Source organism: Balaenoptera physalus (genome assembly GCF_965194825.1).
Source record: "Balaenoptera physalus genome assembly, chromosome: 13".
Taxonomy (NCBI): Eukaryota; Metazoa; Chordata; class Mammalia; order Artiodactyla; family Balaenopteridae; genus Balaenoptera; species Balaenoptera physalus.
The window spans coordinates 103,807,862-103,832,025 of NC_138892.1; the positions used below are offsets into that span (position 1 = coordinate 103,807,862).

At 50.0% G+C, this 24,164-nt stretch overlaps 1 protein-coding gene across 9 annotated transcripts in view; it reads right to left on the reverse strand.

Annotated features, from left to right (window-relative positions):
- The window catches only part of KCNA6 (potassium voltage-gated channel subfamily A member 6), a 38,972-nt gene extending 24,178 nt beyond the window's left edge, over positions 1 to 14,794 (reverse strand). For 3 of the 9 annotated variants that reach the window (XM_082421569.1, XM_082421563.1, XM_082421570.1), the window contains exon 1: positions 9,363 to 14,794. In XM_082421569.1, the coding sequence (XP_082277695.1) occupies positions 12,467 to 14,053 (1,587 nt within the window). In that variant the 5' untranslated portion in view covers positions 14,054 to 14,794 and the 3' untranslated portion in view covers positions 9,363 to 12,466. Of the gene's footprint in view, positions 1 to 1,038; positions 7,715 to 9,362 lie in introns of those variants that run through there. The other 6 variants (XM_082421567.1, XM_082421568.1, XM_082421566.1 and 3 more) reach the window with 6 other exon arrangements.
- Between the last annotated feature and the right edge of the window lie 9,370 nt (positions 14,795 to 24,164).

A 24,164-nucleotide genomic window follows, 5' to 3' on the forward strand; every position in this document is an offset into this window, starting at 1 on the left:
GGTTCATTTTTCTGTAGACTAGGTATTCTCATGTAAATTTAGCTATATTGTGATTTTTTTTAATGTGAAAAGGCCCCCTTCTATTGAAAACACCTCTGATAGGAAGTGAGTCTATTATTTTTTTTTTAATTTTATTTATTTTTATTTTTGGTCGCGTTGGGTCTTCGTTGCTGTGCGCGACATTTCTCTAGTTTTGGCGATCGGGGGCGACTCTTTGTTGCGGTGCGCGGGCTTCTTATTTTGGTGGCTTCTCTTGTTGCAGAGCACAGGCTCTAGGCTCAAGGGCTTCAGTAGTTGTGGCTCGTGGGCTCAGTAGCTGTGGCTCGAGGGTTCTAGAGCACAGGCTCAATAGTTTGGTGCACGGGCTTAGTTGCTCCGTGGCGTGTGGGATCTTCCCAGACCAGGGCTCGAACCCATGTCCCCTGCATTGGCAGGCGGATTCTTAACCACTGCGTCACCAGGGAAGCCCCGAGTCTATTATTTTTATACGTGTGTGCATGCGCGCACACACACACTCATGGCAAAAACAGCAACTTTAGAAGTGAGTCTATTGGAAAAAGTGAGGCAGACAAGCATTAAGATGGAAGGCCATGATGGATTTCCTTTAAGCCTAACCCGCTTTCATTTTTTCCACACTCCTGGAAACGGTAAATATTTTGGGGGAAGGGGAAAGAAAAGGGTTACAGCATCCTTTTTTTTTTTTTTTTTAATATATACTCTTGCAGCTGATTTTTTTTCTTTTTTTTAATTTTATTTATTTATTTTTATTTATTTATGGCTGCGTTGGGTCTTCATTTCTGTGCGAGGGCTTTCTCTAGTTGTGGCAAGCAGGGGCCACTCTTCATCGCGGTGTGCGGGCTTCTCACTGTCGCGGCCTCTCTTGTTGCGGAGCACAGGCTCCAGACGCGCAGGCTCAGTAATTGTGGCTCACGGGCCTAGTTGCTCCGCGGCATGTGGGATCTTCCCAGACCAGGGCTCGAACCCGTGTCCCCTGCATTGGCAGGCAGACTCTCAACCACTGCGCCACCAAGGAAGCCCTACAGCATCCTTTTAAACTTGGGTTTTCAGCAGTGAAAGCTGCCCCCAGTGAGGGATGACCACTGTGAAATCTACCCCTCTCTTGGAATCCTGAGGATTTGGGGCTGACTGTAACTCAGAATGCTTTTGAGACTCTCCACTTGAATTCTAGCCCTGAAATACTGTAATGAAATTATACATATAAAGCAATGAAAAGAGGAGAGACTTTCTTATCTGTCTCCCAAAGCGATAATGTTGGACATGATTCCAACTCTACAATTATTTAACTTTCGGCTAGTAAATCTCACAGACATGAGCATTCCCCTGGGAGCTGAAACTCACTGGGAAGAATCTCAGAAGAGGGGCAAGAAGGGATCTGGGGCTGACCGTGGGGTCGTGATGTTGCAGACAGCTGACAGATGCAGAGCCCGTGCTGCGGGGCCTATGATGACCCAGGAAAGCCACGTGGTCCCACTTTAGGAATGCCTGCTCTCAGTTCTCTCCAGTCCCAGCCAGCAGGCATGGGGGACGCCTCGTTATCTGACGTCAGGAAGTCATCTTCAAATCGGAAATATCTAAACACTGCAGTTTGCCTTCTCATTTTTATCATTTTAGACGGAAATCCTTAATTGTTTCACACATCTCCCTACTTACGTAATTGGACAGAGCACATAACTTTTTTTTTCTTCCAGATTGAATGGTTTTATTGCAATAATTTTAACATCGGGTGCTGAGCGCCTACACAAGGGTGATGGCAGAGAGCCCCAGGGGACAGAGGCGGTGTTGTATTTATACGTTGCCTTAGTGTATTCTTGATCGCTGCAAGGCCCCCTGCCCTCCTGCAGCCACATGACTGTCTCTCGTCTGGAGCCGTGACTGTCTCCTCTCCCGCTGCCAGCCCTCGCCTCCATCCCCACTGTCTGTGTCTGACAACCACCCTCCTCCCGCCCCCATCTAACAGTCCGCTGTGACTCAGTGCAACGCGATCCCACAGGAGGGCTTCCGAGAGCGGCCACACACGCCAGAGTCCACCGGTCACCAGATGAAGGAGGCCGGCTGGCACCTGTCCCTGCACAGGGCACCTGTTCCGTCTCTGATGTTCCAACCTGCGGTGGAAATGCACACATAGGGAGATGTCTTCCTCCTACAAGGAACCCAAGGCTGTGGGCACAGTGCAAGCGACAGGGGCCCCAGCCTCCGTAGGCACCTGGCAAGGGCACCCGGCCCTTCCAAAGGGACTGAGGTTGAAAAACTGAAACACAGGACCAAGGAGACCAGACCTGTTGTTTTTCAGAAAAAAACAAATATCCAGGTCTGCATGTGAAATCTTCCAACTTTCCCTGTATTTTGTTTCATTTTTTATTCTTCCCACCTTTATGGAAATGTAATTGTCATGTCCAGTATTTCTTAGTGTCTCATCATATTTGGCCCACACATTACTGATTTAGGACATCCGGTCAGGAGTAACCTGCAGAGTCTCAGGTCAGGCGCTTTGCAATAGCTGTCTGGAATGCTGCACAGACATTTAGCGTGACCCGTCCTCTAAAGCAGAGAGCAGTCCTGCACAGGCCACAAGCTTTTTTCCCCAGCACACCAGACTTTTGTCTCTTCCCAGCGATGCCAAATTGCCTTAAAGCAGCCGGCAAGCATCCGTCTGATTTATGGCTCAGCTACCATGGCCTCTGGAAACTTGGTTCTTCCTGCCCCTAGTCCTGTGATTTATAAGTGATCTGTAACCCAACGGTAACTTCTCTTTCTCTCCCAGGGCAACAAAAGGCAGAGAAGAGCCTAGAAGAGGATTTCTGTTTCCCAAGGCATCAGAAGTCGGCACTGTTGGGTAAGAGGCCAACCTTCTGTATTCCTTCCTTCCTCTATAAAATACAGAAGTCTCAAATAACCTCCAGCTTTCCTGGTTTCTAATCTAAGATGGTTTCCTACAGCCCTGTCACTAAATTTAACAGAAAAAGTGAAGCCCTAAAAGGTTAAGGAACCTCTGCCTCAGCGAGATTAGATGCCAGAGACTGTACACAAACCTCTTTTTCCCTGCGCAAAAGTACCTTTGGTCCGCACTAGGGTAACACTTGAAGGTCCTTCCTTCAAAATCCAGGAGCTGGTTGTCTGATTAAGGATTTCTTAGCTTGGCCTGCTGCCTCTGCCCCCTGGAAAGTCAGGGGAGAGAGATGAAATTCAAACGCACTCATTCCATGTCCTCCTGGACAGCCCTGCTGAGGAGTTTGGTTGGGTGGGAAATGAATAAAGTTTTTTTTTTTTTAATGTTTAAATAATCCTTAGGTTTCCATTTTCCATAGAAAAATATACTTGCATTGGAGTCAGAAAACATTGCGTTCTGGGCTCAGCTCTGCCCTGATTGCCTGTGTGACCATGGGTCAGTCACTCCTCTTGTCCGCATCAGACCCCTCCTTCATGAAGGGGGGCGTTTATGACCCCTCCCAGCGCTCTCATCTGTCCATCTGTGACCCTGGATACTGCCCTACCCAATATGCCGGTGCTCATGGGGAGGGGTTGAGTGAGACTCTGCATCGTATTTGGTTGGAAACCAACAAAAAAGATTACCGGTATATCCACCATATTCTTACAAGACATATTCAGATTACTTTCTCTATATTAAGTGATGTCTTAAGTGCAATTTATTTAAAGAGATTCTGCTGTGAATCCTTTAGGAAAAGAGCCTTCTAGTTAAAAAGCTTGCTATCCTGAGTCTATTTTTATGTCATATTTCATTTCAATGTTGGTTTCAGAGAACAAAACTGCAGTCAACTGGGACCCCCTTTCTTTGAGGCGCAGGTGGCTGGTCACCCCAGGTTGCTGGTCAGTGTCACTGAGGCCCCCTCGGCTGCCTGGCAGAGGGGAGAACGGGGCTCTGCTGAGAGCATCTGGCCTGCTAAACCCTTTCCCTTGCAGCCTCGTGACAACCAAGTGGGGCAAGTGGAATCTGCTTCCTTATTTTGCAGATGGCAAAGCAGAAGACTGGAGAGGTTTAAACGAGGTGCAGCTAACCGACAGTGATTCAGACCCAAGTTCTCTTGACTCCAAAAGCAAGGCAGCTATGAATTCAGGATGGGGAAGGCAGTGTCCCACGGGACACTGCAGTGGCTGTGGGAATGAGCTGAGGGTGCGTACGGCGTTCTGGCCCGAGTCAGGACCCCCAGTGCAGCAGCGGCCCTTCAGCCACAGCGGAAGCAAAGGGAGACCCACGGGAGTCAGGGAAGCAGCGTCTTCCGACTCCGGGGTCTCCTGTACCCTCTGCCTGAAAGGAAGACAGGGCAGCTGGAAAACAGCCGAGGAATGTCAGCGGGTACCCCACCGGCAAAGGGGAAAGGGCGCAGTGGGACATGAAAGAGGGATGCTGAGGGCGAGGACCGGGGGAAGCGGGATTTTGAAAGCCGCTAGAAAAATGGATGAAAACTCTGAGCCGGGTCCAGCTTCTGGGTTCCGTCCCGAGGATTAACCGTGAGACCCTGCATTTGTCCCAAGGAGGAGGATGGGAGGAAGTGTGTGAGAATGGCTGCAGGAGAGTGACCCGCCGAGGAGGCTAAAACGTGAGGGGAGGAGAGCAGTGATGGAGTGAGGAAAGGCCCTCTAGAAAGATGTAGATGCAGCTCCGTGCCTTCAGAGCCCCAGAAAGAAAAGAGCATTGGATGCTTGCTGGGTTTCGATCACAAAGACAAACTGGCATGTAAATAAAAGCCTATGGGGGACTTCCCTGGTGGTCCAGTGATTAAGACTTCTCGTTTCCAATGCAGGGGGCCCAGGTTCAATCCCTGGTCAGGGAACTAAGATCCCACATGTCACACGGCACGGCCAGAAAAAAAAAACAACAAACAAACAAACAAAAAACAGCCTATGTACACATTTAGGAACCACAAATTCATTCTCTCTTCTTGTTTAGTACCAATCAGACCCTCACTGCATTCTGTTCATTACATCTCCCCTGAGGGCGATGGACCACAAGGAAGCCGGGTGCCCTCGAACCTGCCCTCTGAGCCTCAACTGTCTGATCTGCCAAAGAGGAAAACAATGCCTAGCCTTCCCACTGCATTTAGTTGTTGAAGGATAACAGCACTGATCATAATACCAACCTCTGGGTCGTGCTCACAGATGGCTGCCTATCACACTGTGTACATAGTGTTACATGGTGTCGTATGTTACATAAACATTGTACCTATATTAACTCATCTAACCCTCAAAACAGCCCTGTGAGACTGGCCCCATTATGCCCCCATTTTACAGAGAAGGAAACTGAGGCACAGAAGGTTTCAGAACTTGGTCTACATCACCCAGCAGGTGAGTGGCAGAGGTGGGATTTGAACCCAGAAGATCTGGCTCCAGAGTCCAGGCTCCCAACCTCTGTTACATGACACGATGTCTGAAAGGACTGAACGTGTTCGAGATGCTCCTTTAAATGAATGGCGCCATTCTCATTCCTGTTAGGACCACTCCCACGGGAGAGGATGGATTCCCCGGAGGAGGTGGCACCACAGCCTCAGATCCACAACGTCGCTGGCCGGTGCCAGCCTCCGGGAGGAGAAAGAAGGCATGGTCCCGGCCCCTCCTGGCCGCGGGACTGTCTTCCTGTGTTTTTTTTTCCAAAGCACAATGTCTCTGCTGCCAAGAGCGGGTTTGTCTGTCTCCTGGAAACCACGGTTGTCAAGTCCTGGGAGCGAGAGCAAGCGTGTCAAAAATAGCAGCGCCGCAGACAGCGCGGCTGCAGGCTCCTTGGAGATGTTGGTTTCACTCTCGCCAAAGAGCCGGGGTCTGTCTGCATTCCCTGCACCTGTGACAGAGGCCGGTTAAGGCTCCAGGATGTTTCTAGGGCCGGGCAAAGAGTGTCCGCCAGGCGCGGGACAGACTAAAGGAAAAGCCCCTCCACAGTAGCAAGGATGAGGTCGGAGGTGTGCTCAAAAAGAAGAAAAAATTGTCATAGATAAACCATAATGGAAAAGAATATGAAAAAGAATATCTAGATATGTATAACTGACTCACTTTGCTGTGCAGCAGAAATTAACCCAACATGGTAAAGCAACTCTACTTCAATAAAATACATTTTTAAAAAATTGTCATAAACCCCATCAGGGCTAGGCCCCCAATAGGTTAGGTGACAGCCAAGGTGAGACCAGTCTTGATGGCACTTACTAGGGTGTCTGCCTCTTTTTTCTCCCTTGTTCTGGGAACGAGCAGTCACTTGTTTTGGATAACCTTTCCCAAGTGCTCACTGAGAGGTTTCCACTCCTTCTTTAGGGAACCAAGGGGATGGTGACCAAGATAACTAATGAGGACCTGCTGCATAGCACAGGGAACTCTACTCAGTACTCTGTGATGAGCTATATGGGAAAAGAATCTAAAAAAGAGTGGATCTATGTATATGTATAACTGATTCACTTCGCTGTACACCTGAAACTAACACAACATTGTAAATAAACTAGACTCCAATAAAAATTTTTAAAAATATATGGGACCAAGGGGTGGTATCAATGCCTTTCTCTAGGAGTTCAGAGCAAGAGGAAGGGAAAGAAATGACCCTCTCCAACCCCACAAGGACCTCGAGCCCAGAACAGGAAAGTGGTTCATCGGGAGACATGGTAACACGAGAGCTAAGAGCCCATCTGTCCTCATGCCCAGTGGTCTGCATCCAGAGGTCCCCTTTCCCGAAAAGCCCTAGGCTCCAGTCTGACTCTGGTCCAAGAGAGCCGCGCACCCCGGGGCAGCCCGGAGTCAAGTGGGATGGAGAGAGGAAATCTTTTGGTTTAAAGAATGGATTTCTTTTCCTTCCCTAAGTGACCTTGACAAGCTAGAATTAGACCAAACTTTGCTTCCCGGGGTAATAACGCACAGTCAAAACCAATCAGAGCCGGCCCGGCGGTCCCAGCCAGATTGTCCCGGGAGGACGGTGTTCCCTGGAAATCTCTCCTGGCATTTCTGGAGAGATGCCGGGGGACAAAACACTGCCAAAAGCGAGGCCTCGGCCAGCGGAGAGAAGGCATGATAAACAGCAGGACCGGAACGTGTCATGTGAGGAAAAGCAGCCAGGGCGGGGGTCGGGGGGTCGTGGTGAAGGAAGGGATTAGCGAGCGGAAGGCGAGTAAGAGCAAGAGAGGAAAGACAGGGACGTCCCTGGTGGGCCAGTGGCTAAGGCTCCGCGCTCCCAGCGCAGGGGCCCCGGGTTTGATTCCTGGTCAGAGAACTAGATCCCACGTGCATGCCGCAACGAAGACCTGGCTCAGCCAAATACATAAATAAATATTTTTTAAAAAAAGAGAGAGAGCGAGCGAGAGAGAGGAATGACATCCCATGAGCAACCCTTGGAGGAGGACGAGCTAAGGGAAGACTCTCACCCCTACTTCTTCTGTTTCCTGGAAGCACCACAGCCTGCGGGGCCCCATCAGCGGCTGGAGGGTGGGGACCAGGCCAGGAGAAAAACACCTTGACTCCTGTGTAATTTCTTAAGGAATTCTGAGTTGCCAGGTACAGAGATAAGGTGGAGTTTTCTGCGTTTGTCTGTGAGGTTTTGATTGTTTCTCTTTTGCCAGCAAAGTAGAAACCCCTTGGCAGGGGGGTTGGGGGGGAGGCGAGTTCATTGCCTTCATCCTCTGTCATGAATGAGTCACATCCAACGTGCTTATCCTAGTTCAGTACATGCTAAGCAGGCTCTGCACGGACCAGGAATGGCTTGGCCTGTCTTCAGAGCAAAAAGAAAGGGGCATGTCAGTCCCACAAAGGTTTCATTGTCAAAATTCAAGACAAAAGAAAACAAACAGTTCTTGGCACTGGAAGGGAGGAGCTGGCAGCAACTGCATGAAAGCTCCGAAGTGTCCCCGTGTGGCAGAGAAAACAAACTGTCATTCCATCCTGAATATGCAGTCTGGTCCATCTTTAGAGAAGCTTAACCTCTAAATTTATAAAACCAAATCATCTCCCAGACAAGAGGTGAAACTCTGAGGTTATCAGTCTCAGGTCACTTTTTTTTTTTTTAACAATTCAGTGACTTTTTTGGGTTGCCTTATAGAGCTGTACAACTGTCACCACAATCCTCTTTTAGAAAATGTCCCTTACCCTCCAAAAGCCGCCTGATATCCTGATGCAGGTGGGAATCAGCCTACACGACCTCCAGCAAGGAGATGCACGAGCCTCCCTACGGACCGGTTGGTGAATCTTAACCCATCATGCCAAGGAGTGTCCCCCGCACCTTGCACCACTGACGTTTATGTCCTTTGCTTTTCTTCTGCCTTCAGTGAACAAGAGAGACAGCTCTGAGACCCTTCGAGTGAATTAAGGGCAGTCAGAAGGTCGCCCTTGAATTAAGACTTTTTCTAGTCTAATTCCACTCTATGCCTTCCTCCTAAGCCCTCTCTTCTGTGTTTATTTCACTTTTTCCACTGTGCCATTGTCTTGAACCTTTGTGTAAGCTTCTGAAGGTTGGGGGACCCTTCTTAAGGCCACTTCAAAGTATTTCTCTGAAACGTATTGCTCTCAGGTTCCTTCTCTCTCTCTCTCTCTCTCTCTCTCCTTCTCTATTTTATCCTTGCAGATTCAAGAAATGTTGTCCGAGACATCTCCTAAACCCACAGCAATCTCACCTTGCTCCAGAAGCTCAGGACTCTGCCCACAGAGGTGAGTACCCTAGGAAAGGATGCTGTACCAAGATGACAGGAAAAAGGGGGTCCTCCAGCTGGAGAACAACCTTCTGAGCAAACACCCTAGGTCACAGCCGTCTTACAGTCCAAAGGGCAATCTCAGCTGAAATGCCCCAAGGTGCTCCCAGCCCCTGAGAATGTAAGAGAGAGACAGAGAAAGATACACACAGGAGGAAGAAGAGATTCAAACAGCAAATGGGGGAAAATCAGAGATGTGAGAACAAAACAAAAGGCAGAGGGAGTGACACTGAATAGAAGACGGAAGGGGTAAATACAGAGAAAAGGGGGTGATTAGAAGGGGATGGGGGGTGCTTTCCTGGTGGTCCAGTGGGTAAGACTCTATGCTTCCAGTGCAGGAGGCTTGGGTTCAATCCCTGGTCGGGGAACTAGATCCCACATGCATGCCGCAACAAAGACCCAGCGCAGCCAAAATAAATACATTAATTATATATATATATATATGAAGGGGATGAAGGAGGGAGATAGCAGTGTGGGAACAGAAACAGAGAAGGAGAGTAAAGTAGATGCAGACAAAAACACAGAGAGCGAGGTGGCCGCTGAGGAAAGGAAACCAAAGCCATCATCCTCCCCCAAACACACTCTCTCCCGCCCTCTCTCTGCCCCTCCCCACCCCTGTTCTCATTTGGCCTGAAGGACCGAGCCAGAACGAAATTCCCCAACAGGAGAACCTACCTCGGGTGCAAAGACGGCCAGCTGTCCCCTTCTCTCCTGGGGCTGATCTGGCAGGAGGAAATCTCCCACGTCTCAGCCGAGCTTCACAGATCCAGGAAGACCTCTGGGAGCTCCTGTGGGCCCGAGTCAGGTGTAACGATGACCTGAACCCCTCTGCTGGCAGCTGCGAAATCGCCACCCCAGCTGTCACAGCAACACCGGGCACAGATTGTCTCGGCGCTCAGGGAGCAAAATCCACATCAAGAGGCTCAGAGTCAGAAGGGTTCACTTGGCAGAATCCTTCACAGGAACTAGGTCAGGTCACAGCCTCTCAGTGTTTCTTGCACATCTTAAGATGAACCACCTATGAAATTCCTCCCAAGCGCTAGACTGTTCCTTGGGAAGAAGGAGCGTCGTTTCTCTGTCTCTCTTGGGGCTGGGCGGAGCCTCTCTCCGAGGACGTGAGTGCTCCACACGTGCTATTACGGATTAAAACGAGTACGACCCTTGGCCAGGCCCAGCTTGACTGCCTCTGGAGAAGCTAGTCCCCTCCAAGGCCATTTCAAAAAACATAATATGGACATTGGTTTAACCGGCAGTTGCTTAGCATTCAAGTTTCTGAAGACTCAGGGGTGGGATGAGGCAGCTTCAATGACTGGGTGGGGAAACCAGGAAGAAAGGTCCAGATGGGAAGCTTTGGGGACCTGCTTCCCCTTCATTTTCCGAAGGTCACGCACCCCTGTCCTAGCCCTAGCAGCCCCTAAACCCATATGCGAGAAGCGTCCCCCTTTCAGAAGCTGGGAATACGTAGTCTCCTGTTCTCCCTGGCTGCCCAAATCAGAAGATAGAGAGAACAGTCTGGAAGGTTGCTACGGCAACCAGAGTCTCTGGAGAGCCCAGCTCTCCATAAACCCTTTACTTTCGGGCATGCTCTGACTTGAAAAGGAAATGGAGATGAAGATGAGCACATACGTACATACAGAGACACATGCATACGTGTGCCAACATTACCCTCGCCGGGAGCATTCCTTTTGCCCCTGGGTGGGCCTTCTCTTTCCCCCGAACTGCCAGGAGTTAATATTCCAGAAGAGATTTGGAAACCTGGCACTTTATGGCCTCAGAGCAAGTGTCTGAATCATGAGCATCTCCTACTGCATTTCAGGTTTGGAGAAGCCGAGCTCCCAATCAAGATGATGGTGTCTGGCCCTAAAAGGATCCCACTGGATGGCTCCAAAGAGTATCCTCCTTGCCAAAGGGTAAGAAGAAAGACCAAGGCCCGGTTCAAGAGGCTAGGGAGGGATTTAAAGAGCTAATGGCCCAGAATGACCTGTGCATGGGCTCTGGATCCAAGGCAGGAACTCTCAGGGGAGGCCTTGCCTATGGGAGATGGGGAAACGTGGTAATGAACTAGAAACCATTACGGAAGTTCACACATTTGCATAGCGTCATCCCCAGCCTCCCAAATGAGTTCACGGGCCATTCCCCATGAGGTGGGGGTTGGGGGAAAACATGAATGTTCCCATTGAATGGGTGGGGAAACTGAGGCACAAAGAGGGACTGTGGCACCCAAGTTACCCTGTAAAGTGTGGCAACATCCGGACAGTGTCTCTCAAGAAAACCCTCAAGAGGCCGTCCCTCATAAGTTTGCTCTTTGAGAAAAGACTTTTTAAAAAATTCTTATCAAGGAGCCTTAAAGCCTAGTTTATAAAATTAAAAACTCGTTAACAGTCCTTTCGGTTTCTGAACTGTACCCAGGAGAGCTCAGAACAGTGCATCACAGTTGATCAAGGCAACAAATGAATGACAATGTGATGAGGGAACAGAAACAGGGGTTCACAGCGGAAGAAGATGACTTGGTCCAGGTGGCACCTTACCAGTGAGAGCGGTTGGCTGCAGCTCCAGGGCCAGAGCAGGAGAATGTTTGTTTGACTCAGCAAAAACCTCTAACAGTGAGGCTGTCAGCAAAGGAATAATGCTTCTTCCTTACTCTAAACCACCTGTCTCATTGCCCACAAAATAGAAAAGAAAAAAAAAAAGCCCACGCTAGCATCCAATGTGTGCTTTTACCTGTCTGTGGGTTTAGGCTGGAATCTGCTTTAGAAAGCCTTCAACAGCAATCCTAAGTCAGACTCCCAGGAAGAAGGGTGGAGGGCTAGAGAGGGTCGGGGGAAGTGAGGGAGAGAAATTTGCAATCAGCAGAAGACTCCTCTGCCCCCCGAGATGGCACTGTCTCCGTGGCACCTCTCTTCTGATAAGCGGTCAAGCCAGGTGCTTCATTATATTCAGCCATTTCTCCCAGCTCTGTGGTTCCCCTTTGCCAGTTCCTCTGCACAGGAAGAGTATTTGGCTCTGAGAAGGAGCCTTCCTGGAAGCTAGAGAGAGTCAGGGGATCAGAGTGGGGAGAACTAAGTGGAGACCAAAGACTGATGTCTACGGTGCCAGATCACACCTGGAAGAATCCATTGGCCCCTTTGGTCCAGAACTGACTCTCATATCCTCTAAATGGCCAAGTGTAATTGTAGTTTCTCGAATTGCATCCAAGATTAGAGATGAATAGCGTATTTTCAGGCTGGGCAGCTGAAGGCTCTCCCAGGGGTCCTCTTCAGGATGACCAACCAGTGCTACAGGGCGCTGGAGGAAAACAACAGAAGGAGTACTGTTTCTGTCCCCGCGTTTCTGCCGGTTACCATGTGGCCAGAAGCTAAGCCAGGGGCATGCCCCGAAGCCACAGATGCTAAGGGGAAAAAGGACCCAAGTATGCCTGGTTTCCATCTTGTCAACGTCGCTCTTCCTAGAGATATTACAAGTCCCAGACATGAAAAATCAGAGTCTTGAGGGAAGGTCAGATGGAAATCTCATCCATGTGACAGAAGATGGGCACGAATGGGTGGCACCGTTAGAATTTCGAAAATGTCACTCAGATGGAGAAACACCTTGGATGCTGCAGGGGTCAAGTAACAAGATTGAGAGTCCAGGTGTGTGGTCCTGGCGCCAGCCACTGGGTGTAGGGGAGGGAGTCAGGAAGTCACCTGGAGCTGTGGGGTGCGCGTGGTGGAGAATGAGAAGGAGCCCTAAGGGATGGTTTGCTCAGTGTCTTCCTTCCGTGCAGGCCCGGCCTGCATCCATCAAACTTCAGTGAGCATCCTTTTCTCGGCATATGCCCGATGTGGAGTGGGAAGGTAGCTGGGTCTCCGCTCCCGGGTGGCCTCCGAGAACTCAGGCTTGCCAAGTCCACTGTCAGCTGCCTTCAGGTCCGGGGCCGGCTGCCCACAGGTGACGTGGGTATACTGGCCGTGCTCCTCGTGGTCCGTCTCCCGGTGGTAGAAGTAGTTGAAGTTGGAGACGATGACGGGCACAGGCAGGGCGATGGTGAGGACCCCGGCAATGGCACACAGCGAGCCCACGATCTTGCCCCCCACGGTCATGGGGTACATGTCCCCGTAGCCCACCGTGGTCATGGTGACCACCGCCCACCAGAAGGCATCCGGGATGCTAGGAAAGAGCGAATCATCATCGTCAGCCTCTGCGAAGTAGACGGCGCTGGAGAAGAGGATGACGCCGATGAAGAGGAAGAAGATGAGCAGACCCAGCTCCCGCATGGAGGCCTGCAGGGTCTTGCCCAGGATCTGCAGCCCCTTGGAGTGGCGGGACAGCTTGAAGATGCGGAACACCCGGACCAGGCGGATCACTCTGAGGATGGCCAGGGACATGGCCTGCTGCCCGTTCTGGCCGCCGCCTCCACTGGCTGACGGCTGCTCCTGTTGCTGCACCAGCTCGGTGCCCAGGGTGATGAAGTAGGGGAAGATGGCCACCAAGTCGATGATGTTCATGATGTTGCGGAAGAAGGCCGGCTTGCTGGGGCAGGCGGAGAAGCGCACCAGCAGCTCGAAGGTGAACCAGACGATGCACAGCGTCTCCACCAGAAAAAAGGGGTCGGTGAAGAAGGAGCCCCCAAGAGCACTTAGTGGGGATGAGCCCCCTGCCGCCATTCCCCCGGGGGTGATGCCAGGATGAAATGTATAGGAATCGTCTTCATCCTCCTCTTCCTCCTGACTGCCCCGGGACACTGGGGAGACACCACCACCATCGCTTCCGCCTCGACCATCTGCACGGAACTGCGGCAGCGTCTCCAGGCAAAAGATGACGATGGAGATGAGGATGACCAGGACCGAGACGATGGCGATGCCCCGGGCGGGCCCCGAGCTCTCCGGGTACTCGAAGAGCAGCCACACCTGGCGCTGGAAGGGCTGGGAGGGCAGTGGCTTCTCGTCCACGCCACCCTCGGGCAGGCAGCCCTCGTCCTCGCGGAAGGCAGCCAGGGCCTCGTCCCCGAGCTGGTAGAAGCGGATCTCCTCCAGGAAGATGTCCAGCGGCACGTTGACCGGCCTCCGCAGCCGGCCCCCCGACTGGTAGTAGTAGAGGATGGCGTCGAAGCTGGGCCGGTTGCGGTCGAAGAAGTACTCGTTCCTCAGCGGGTCGAAGAAGCGGACGCGGCGGCCGGGGTCCCCCAGGAGCGTGTCGGGGAAGAGCGACAGGGTGCGCAGCTGCGTCTCGAAGCGCAGCCCGGAGATGTTGATGACCAGCCGCTCGCTACTACAGCAGCCGCCGCCGCCGCCGCCGGCCTCCGGGAAGTCTCCGGCATCCTGTTGCTCCCCCTCCGGCCCACGGACCTCCCCCGGCGCCGCCAACGTAAGGGACTTCTCCGATCGCATGTCCCCTCCGCGGTGCGCTCCCCGCCACCAGGACGGCGCCCACGACACGACCTCCCGGGCGCGGCGCCGCCTCCCAGCTCTCGGCGGCGCCTTCTTTTCGGGGTGGGGCTCGCGGTACGACAGCCGTCGGGTCCCTAAGCCCCGAAGCCCTGGTCTTCGCCGGGCTAGGTCTGGGGAGGTGACCTGGGAGCGGAGGGTTCGGCTCCGCGCCCCTAGTTATCCGCGCCCGATGCTAGATAGAGCTTGTGGTACCTGGAACCGCAGCCTGGCGCGTGTGCAGCTGGACGCCAGGAAAGAAGCGCGGCTTCGCGCCCCCGCCCCTCCCCAGACTGGGCTCCGGGACGCGGGGGTCCGCCCTCCAGACCGGTCAGCACGTCCCAGCTCCCGCGGCGCTCCTCCAGCAGCTCCAGACCCCCGGCCGCCGCTGGGACCCGAGCGCCAGATGCGCCTCCCTCCGGCTCGGCCAAGACGCCTGGCGGGGCTCGGCCTCCGCCCTACGGCCACCGCGGGCTCCGCTGGCCAAGGTCGCCGTTCCCGCCGCCGCGGCCGCCACCGCCTCCCTCCGAGCCGCGCCGCTGGCCTGCGAGAGGGCCCTGGGGCCGCCCCGGCGCCGGGGCGCGCGGACCCACCTCCCCAGCCCTTGTGCCTTCGCTGCAGCCGCCGCAGCTGCAGCGGCTCGGCTCTCCGCTCTGCCCTTCCTTCCCAACACACTCTCTCCAAGTGACGTGGCAGGCCCCGCCTGCTGCCCCCTCCCACCCCACTCGCGCATCACACCCCTGGCCCGGCCAGGGGCCGCGCGAGCCAGGGCGCGGCGAGCGGACGCACCCTCACCTCTCCAGTAATCTTTCCCGCGCTCTCCTGGCACGCCTCTCCCTCCCGCACGTCCACATCCAGGGCCCTCTAAACAGGCGCAGGTACCCTAATGCCACACCCCCCCGCCCCGGCAAGTCGCTCTTCTCTTTTCGGTTTAGGGAGCTGACCTGCGCAGTGCATCTCATCAATAAGAAAACACCCCTCACCGCCCCCCTCCCCGCCCCATGGCACAGAGCTCTGGGCCTCCACTCACCCAGAAATTTAATGAAAAAAATCAAATTATATTTTGTCCTTCTGCATTTACGAAGACCTATTTGCCAGCTTCTCCAATCTCTACTTAAAAAAAAAAAAAAATTGAGGAAGCATGTTTTGATGTCTTGAGAGCTTCCAATTTAAATTGTAACTCCAATGTCAGTCCCCAGAGAATCCCATACCTCCCTTTGCAAACCCGGGAGGGCGAGGCTGCCATTCTCCCAGGATTGCAAAGTGATTGCAGGGAAAAGGGTAGGAAGTCGCTGGTTGCCTTTTCCAACAGAAGTTTTCCAAGGGAGTCCTGGGAGTTTGGGCAGCAGCCCCAGTGAAGAAAGAACCACAAGATGGTGGTATCTCAGAGGTAGCGTAGCCCAGGGAAGTACATCCTGGAATTCATAAGCTCCCAGCCTCCCTGAGAACGAATCCGGAGTGAATGAGAAAAGGGGGAAGGGGGGAGTGGAAAGGTCATGTTGATTAAACTAACAGCTGCACTTCCTGAGCACTTAATAAGTACCGGCCACCTTCTAGGTGCTTCACCTGCACCGCTTCACTCACTCTTCACAATCCTATGAGAAGGGCGGCCTCTGCTCCTCAGTAATGTTACAGAGAAGACCCACCTGGCAGTATTTAGGTAGGGACCCAAGTTTGCTGTAGAGACTCTTCCCCTAACTCTCCAGGAGGGAGGAGGTAAGAATGGTTTTCCATCCATTTCTACCAGAGACCCTATCGTCTTCCATCACTGGATCAGACAGGTTGGGGTCTGCTGGGGGAGCTTTGGTCTGATCTTTGCACACTGCCACTGCCAGGTAGGGTTGACGTTTGCTTCTCTGTGCTTCATTTTCCCCCGTTTGGGGTGGCTGTGGACAAAATAGGTTGTTAACAACCAGAAGGTGTTTGTGTGTAGCTTCTTGTGTTCTTAGATCATTGGTAAGAGTTCATGGATGATACTGATGGAAATGATACGTAAAGGTACTCTCAAACCACAAGATGCATGTGAGAGTTCTTTGTATTGCATGGAGTGTTTTAAAACCACAGTGATTCACTCCCAGCGAGGTGTTGGGGGCGGGGCGATGGGGAGTAGGGAACTAAGTGTCCTGGATGTTTAGGGCAGAGGGCAAGTGGTGAGCGGGTAAGAGACAGGCTGCCACATCACTGCTTCATTCTCCAGTCCGGTCCCTCACCAGGCCTGCAGGGCAATCGTTCTTCCGCTTCTTTTCTTTGCTTATCCTGTTCATTTCCACTCCCTCCTCTCAGCTTGCATGTTTCAGTGAATGGCGAGAGAGCAAGTGTACCCAGTCACTCAGTCAATATTCTCCCTATTCACAGGCTCTGTAATTAATCAATTTAAACTTTGCACTATGAAGTTGCTCCATTAAAAAAAAAAAGAAAGAAATATTTTAAGGAAAGAAAGGGAACCTAAAAAACCTATAGGTTTTTTAAGAACCTATTTCTTAAAAAAGAAATATTTTAAGGAAAGAAAGGGAACCTACATATAACCTGTGTTATATGATATAAGTATATCATATATTATATGATATACTTATATCATATAACATAAGTATTATATAACATAGAAGATACTCTTTTTTACCCATGTCCAGTTATCTGTAATTCTTTTTTGGGTGGTAAATTGACTCACTCATTATCCCTTTTGTCGTCTTTGGTGGTCAGTTTTTACAGTGAAATGTTCATTTGCATGTTTCTTTTCATCATTGCCGTTTTTATCCACAAGGTTATCAACTAGGTCATTAACTCTTCCAAACAAACCTTGGAGAAACGTGGGAAGGAACCTGCATTCTGCCAGGAGGGGGCACGGTCTAACGTGGTGGCGGGAACAGCCCTTCGAATACCACTTGGGTTAAGGCTGCCAAGCTACAGGCAGAGCTGATGCCCCATGGTTACTTTGACCTGCACCCCACAGGGCTCTGCCCCAAGAGAGGTTTCACTGTGCACGAGGAGTTTCCCCTGGAGGGAAAACCCATTAGCAAGTTCATGAATCAGAGTTCTGTTTTTAGTTCTTTTGTGAAAGAGACTCGTTTCTTAGCTTTAGAAAAGCCCTTTTTTCTAGATCTTTCCTCTCAAGCAAATATTAAGGATGAGTCAAATCACACCTTCGGAAGTGCCAGTTCCTATGTGAAGGAAGACAGGAGGAATAACCCCATCCATAGACTGCAACGGCACCTCCAGTGACCGGTGAACATTTCCCCAGAGTTCACTGAGCCCCAATTTCATGAAACCATAGGCTTTTCTAATTGTATCTAAATCCAGACATTTTCACTAATGGTAGGAACCATTCATTTGTTTAACAGGCTTTCATTGAGAAGCTAGTGGGTGCCCACCATGTGCCAGGTGCTGGGGATTTGGAAGTGATCTGGACAACCCGTCTGGTCTTATGAGCTTACATTTTCGTGCAATAAATACATGACATTCTAGACAGAAAATGTTAACAGTAAACAATAAAGAAGATATTTACATATTGTAGTAAATGCTCTGATGAAAATAAATGGGATGCTGAGTCAGAAATGAACCTGGGGATTCTGCTTTGAAGAGGGTGGTTGGGAAATTTCCCTCTGAAGAGTTAATATTTCAACTGAGAAGTCAAGGATGAGAATGAGCCAGACTTGCTAAAAGCAGGGAAGAGCATTCTGGGCAGACAAGTTCAGAAGCTCTGAGCTAGACAGGTCATGGGTGTTCAAGATGATAACAAAAGCCATGTGCTGGGAGGAGAATGGGCAGCAGGGAGAGATGTACAAGATGAGGCTGAAGAAGGAGCGAGGGGTAGGTCTTACAGGGGGCGGTGTTCAGGTGTTATCTTAGGATGTTGGATGAGAAGCCAATGATGGTTCTCAAGAGAAGAGACATGACATGATTTACATAGAGGCTGTGGGGGAATGAACTACAAAGCCACAAAAGAAAAAAATCGGGAGACCAGGAAATTGCAGTGATTTGGGGAAAAGATGGTGATGACTTGGACTAGAGAAAAGGTAGGGTGTATAGAGATACAGAGGGAGGAGGTGGGGTTGGGGAGATGTTTAGGAGATAGAATTAGCAGGAACTGGTGATGGATAGGACATGAGAAGTAAACAATGGATGCCAGGTTTGGGATTTGAGCAACCAGGTGGGTTGGTGGTGCCATTTATTGAGAAAGGGAAGATGAGAGACTAAACAGCTTGGGATCAATCAAGACCCATATCGTTTTTAGACATATTCATTTGGAGAGGCAAATTACACATGTGAATGAAGACATCAAGGAGGCGATTGTTTATCCAGGTCTAGAATATGGTAGAGAAATGTATGATTTATGAATTTAAAATATTTAGAAGGATTTAAACCCCTGGCATTAAAGTCTTCTAGAGAAACAGAATATGGACCAATCCTTCACAGCAGTCTACAATTTACCATTCAAGTTCAGGAGGCAGAGGAGCCAGCAAAGAAGACCAAGGGGTTTTCAGTGGAAAGGAAAGGAAACCAAGAGAAAGGATTATCCTGGAAACCAACAACTGGGACCAGACCCCAGGGCTCCCATCCTCCCAGACCCATGCAGACCTTCTAGCTGAAAACATATCTACATGAAATTAGGAGCACATGGTGGGAATAAAATGGTGCCAGGAGGGAGGAACCACCTAAAAATGGACCTATGTACCAAGATGAGCAGATAAAATGTGGCAGATAATTTGATAACCATTTACATTTTTATCTTTGCCTTAAAATGTACTTATCCCAGGTATATAAATGATCATTCTACTCTATTTTACAGGTTTCTTTTACTACATTTTCTACCTTGCTCTGTGTGTGCGTGTGTGTGCTTATCATTACCCCAGGGATAAGATCCTTGTAGTTTTCCTTTGGGGAGACTTAGCCTTGTTTCTCTGAGGAATCTCTGCAAATGGTCCTTCTCACTGCCCTATGTCTCACAGACACGTGTGGAAGGAAAGAATGGTAAGTGGTCAGCTTCCTCACTTCCTACCTGTGCACAAGTGTGTATACACACACCCTCCCTAAGAAGAATCACCCCCCTCTCTAGGTTTCCACTGCAGATGGTTTGGGACAGGAATGATGAGTCAGACAATGTGTCCCATGACCATTTCCCTCCCTCTGGGCTTTCCCTGGGACTAAAGTGACAAGGGGAAGGACAAATGTAAACACATATCTTGTAGATAAGCATCATTTATAATTAGCTGCTTAGCCAAAGTTTTTGATGATGATGACGATGATGATGGTGATGGTGATGATCTCAACTACAAAGTGTGACGGAGATAATGATTCTCCAGAATCCACTAGAGAAAAATCTAACATTTTAGTTGAGTGAAGCTGTATATTGGGAAAAGAATGCATTAGACATCTGTGTCTTGCAAATCAACAGCCCTAGGAAATGACTAACCATGCCAAAAAATAAATCTATAAAGAACATTTGGGACTTCCCTTGTGGTCCAGTGGTGAAGAATTCACCTTCCAATGCAGGGGACCCGGGTTTGATCCCTGGTTGGGGAACTAAGATCCCACATGCCGCGGGGCAACTAAGCCCATGTGCCACAACTACTGAGCTCGTACGCCTCAAGGAGAGAGCCCGCATGCTGTAAACTACAGAGCCCACCCGCCCTGGAGCCCACGCACCACAACTAGAGAGAAAAAACCCGCACGCCACAACTGGAGAGAAGCCCGCGAGCTGCAACGAAAGATCCCACATGCTGCAGCTAAGACCGGACGCAGCCAAAAAAAAAAGAAGAAAGAATGTTTTACCAGTCAAGGAGGATCCAAGAGCACGTGTTAGTATCACAAGTTTGCAGCTGCTTCTTCATCCCATTCCCCTACTGTGGCATCATTAGTGCTGTTTTCCAAATGTCTCCAGCTCTCTCCCTTTCAGGAAGGTGGGGAACTGTACTCTAGCTCAATTGTGGTTGGACAAGTCCGGTAGTTCTAACCCATGAGTTGTAAGCAGAAGTGATGCGTGTCATCTCTGGACCCGAATATTTAATTAAAGCCTCTAGAGCTTTCTTTATCCCAGCCACAATGGCCAGAATCACCCATGATTGTGGCTGCTCTGGCAGAGTGAGGTGGGTTCCAGAGTGAGGTGACGCGGGACAGGGCCCCCAGACAAAGCAACAGGAACGTAGCATGAGTAAGAAAAAAAATCTTTTGTTGCTCTAATTCTCTGATATTTGGGGATGGATTTGTTACCATGGCATAATCTAGTCTATCCAAACTGATCCACAATGATACCCAGAATCGAGAAGGTGCTGTAACCAAAACCTAAAATTTGTGTCATTGGTTCAGGGGTCAGATAATGGGCAGTAAAGACACTTTATTGGAGGCTGTTTTGGACTATCCATGTTCTGAGTGGCAAAATATTTGAAAACTTGTTGCCTGTGATAACCTAGAAGCAGATAATGTACCTAAAAACTGGCACATCTATGAAGAGGTTACAAAACAGATTGTTAGTATCACATGGTGGTTACCATTGGCAAGCAGAGCTGAAATGGACAAGAGAGAGTCCAGAAATGTGGGAATTTTCAGAGTTGGCAGAGGCAACTGCTGCTCATTCCCAATCAGAAGTAAACAAAAATTGAAAGGCCTCTGTGGCAGAAGGGCTGATAAGGACTCAGGCTTGCTTCATGGAACAAATCAATTATAGGGCAATCATGCCCATTGCTAATACCTCTGAATGAAATAAGGTGTTTTACAAAAACCTAATTAAAGTTGTGGCTTCCAAAAAAATTATTATTTGAATTAAACAAAGTGGCTTGTGCGGAGGGGAAGAAACTAGAGGTGTGTAACCTCCCACAGAAAACTGATAGGCTCAAATTATCCACTGTTAGGTTGATCTCAAGAAGAACCATGGGTGTGGTTATTGACTCTGGGCACAGAGAGCTGCCTGGACAGATAGAAGAAAGTCTAAGATGATTTATATCAGTCATACCGCCAAGGGAACCATGACCTGGACTAAACCATTCAGAACTGTTCAAGACTTGAAACAACTTTTATAGGCCCCTAAATTTTTATGGTCAGGAAGCAGACAGAGAAAGCTGCTCAGTCCCCAAGAAACATATCACCTGCAATGCCCATCTCAGACAGGACCAAGGAAGATGACAGAAAAAGGGGTGTTCCAGAGGGAGAAGCCAGGGGATAGAGAACAGTGAGCTGGGAATCCCTCCCACGCAGCCACATGAGGTCCTAATTCTGCTAAGTGGAGTTCAGAACCACAGCAGTCCAGTGATGGCTGCACTGCTTCCATCTCTCCCCCTTCTGAACGGGAATATTTATTAAGGTTATCTTATTCCAATTCAACCCTTGTCCATTGCGTTGTGAGAGAGGGAAAGATAACATGTCTTTGGTTCTCTGAGTTTCTGAACTGGGAGGTGCCACGTCCGTAACTGATGTAGAGACCAGAACATGTCCCTCTGAACACAAAGACTACTACCCACTGCTGGAGGTCCTAGACTTTGTTACCTGGAATGGATAGGACTTTCGTGTTGTCTCCCTTAGAGAGTGAGTAAGTGTATTTTGCCTGTGAGGGTCAAACATTTCATGAGCAGGAGGGCAGACGATGGTAGGCATTGCTGCTATTTACCAAATATCTCCATCTCTCTACCTTCTGAGCACGTGGTAGGATTGGGTCCTTCCTGGTCCACGTATGGCGGGCCAGGGTCACGTGACTAGCTCCAGCCAATGCGTTGTGACATGTGTCATATCTGGCCTGCAGCACTGAGTTTCCCAAACTCTTTTCCTCTGCCATAATGATCCAGAGCACTTGAGAAAGTGGCCGCTCCATCAACCTAGGGCCGCCAAGAATGCCAGTGAAGAATGTGTAGTCTGAGAAATAAATAATCCTTCAATAGAACACACTGAGAGGTATGGGACGTTTATTACTACAGCTTAACCTAGCCTCTCCTGACTGATACACCTACTTGTTTTCCTGCTTAGAGATACATACAACAGAGGTCATTAATGTTCTATTTTCTATGGCCACAAGTAAAAAATTGAACATAAATCATGAAATTCATTTCAAAAGCTTAATTTTGGTCAATTCTTTTGTTTTTATTGTTGGTTACTTCTCCCCCCACCATATCATGCTGTAGAGGGTATGCTCGGAAAAGATGGAGAAAATATTTTCCGGCCTCTTCCACCACTGGAGTGAAGTACAAATTCACGAAGAGGTTGATCTGGAACCTTTGACACAGTTGAAGAAATTGTATCTCTTGTTGACTCTGCTAACTGCTTTACTTCGTGAAGTAAAAAAGTTCTTTTAGTTCTGACGACAAATGAAAGGACTTTATGGTTATAAGAAAAATAAAGCCCAGGATACGGTTTGTGATGGAAGCTTAAGGCAAAGGAAGTTCAATTGCTTTGCATCAAAACAGAAGTAAAATGATTTTCCGTTTTCCTCCCAGGGTCAGGAATTGCAGGAACCTAAAAAGGAAGAAATTGCGAATTCCCTGGCGGTCCAGTGGTAAGGACTCGGCCCTTTCACTGCCGAGGGCACAGATTCGATCCCTGGTGGGGGAACTAAGATTCCACAAGCTGCTTGGGGATCTAAGATTCTACAAGTCACGTGGCATGGCCAAAAATTTTTAAAGAAAGAAAGGAACACAACATTGTAAAGCAATTATACTCCAATAAAGATGTTTTTAAAAAGGGAAGAAATGAAGAAAGAAAGAAAGGAAGGAAAGAAGGAAGGAAGAAAGAAAGAGAGGGAGAGAGAGAGGGAGGGAGGGAAGAAAAAGCAAAGAAAAAAATAAAAAGGAAGAAATTAGAGGAGGTTGTCTGTCGAGTAGGACAGGTCCCCAAAACAAGTGGGAAGGCAAGGTCTCAAAGACCTTGTGAGGTAGCCTGTCGGATGCAGAAATTGGAACTGGCATGTCTAATGTGCACTTTTAGGCTGTTTTCTCTTCTGGGCTTGGCTTCCCGTTCCAGTCTTGGAGAACGAAGGAGCTGCTTCGGAAGAAAAGATGGGGGAGATTAGGGAGGATTCTACAGAAAGAGGAGACCCCACTAGCATCCCCCGCTCCCCTCCCCACTTTGGCTGCAAATAGACAGATGGGAGCAGTAGGGTGAGGCTGGGACAGCCTTGTGCCTTGTCCTTTCCAAAGCATTTATGCTTCCCTCCCCCCAGGCACGTTGCAAACAGAGAACCACTGTCCCTTGCCCAGTGAGTCTAAGCTGGATGTAGCGGGGCCCCCAAGGTGCTGCCTCCCTTCCTGAGGAGCTCAGTGTGATTTTCATGTTCTGGTTCTTCTGCTCTCCCGATGGAATGAAATAGCTGGGGCTAAATAATGCAACATTCTCAGTCCACCGATGGTAGTGTCTATCTTTTTTTAACTACAGCCTCTACTTCGCTCCGAGGAACAAATTATGTTTTATGGCCTTTTATAAAATATTCATCCCTCATCCCAGTGCTCTCGGTGGTTCAGGAAGCCTGGAAATGGCCTGGGGTAAGGAGGACCTCATTTCCCCCAAGACACAATTCCCAGAGGCAGGCGGGCTCTGACCACAGGGGCCACAGTGCTGGCCGCCAGGCTGGGAGCAAGGATTCCAGCATCCCGCTCCATAGAGCTGGACTTTCAGGACACCTGGAAGTTGGGGGCCTCGGGGGCTGGAGGGGAGGAGGGTCTGCCTCGGGGGCTGGAGGGGAGGAGGGTCTGCCTCGGGGGCTGGAGGGGAGGAGGTTTCATCGTGCTGCTCCTCCTGGTGTCCCCACGCTTCGTGCCTTTCTTCTGAAGATGTTGAAGGCTCACCAAGCATCCTTCACACAATTCCTTCTCCCCCGCACCCTCTTTTCTGAAATGCATATGTTGTTCCCCCCAAGGCCCAGGTCCAGGATACCAGCAAGGGGGCCAGAGTCCAGAGGAGGGGAGGCGGCAGTGTGTGAAGGGTGGGGTCAGGGTGCAGGGGAGAAGAGGGAGAGGTGACAGCTCTTTTCTCTCCATGTACGTTTCCCATCCAAGTGACCAAGGGACACGGGTTCATAATAACATGAAGAACACCCTCAGCTGATCACGGTGCTTTACAGTGTGCAAAGGACTGTCACATCCGGAGCCTTGAGCACTGG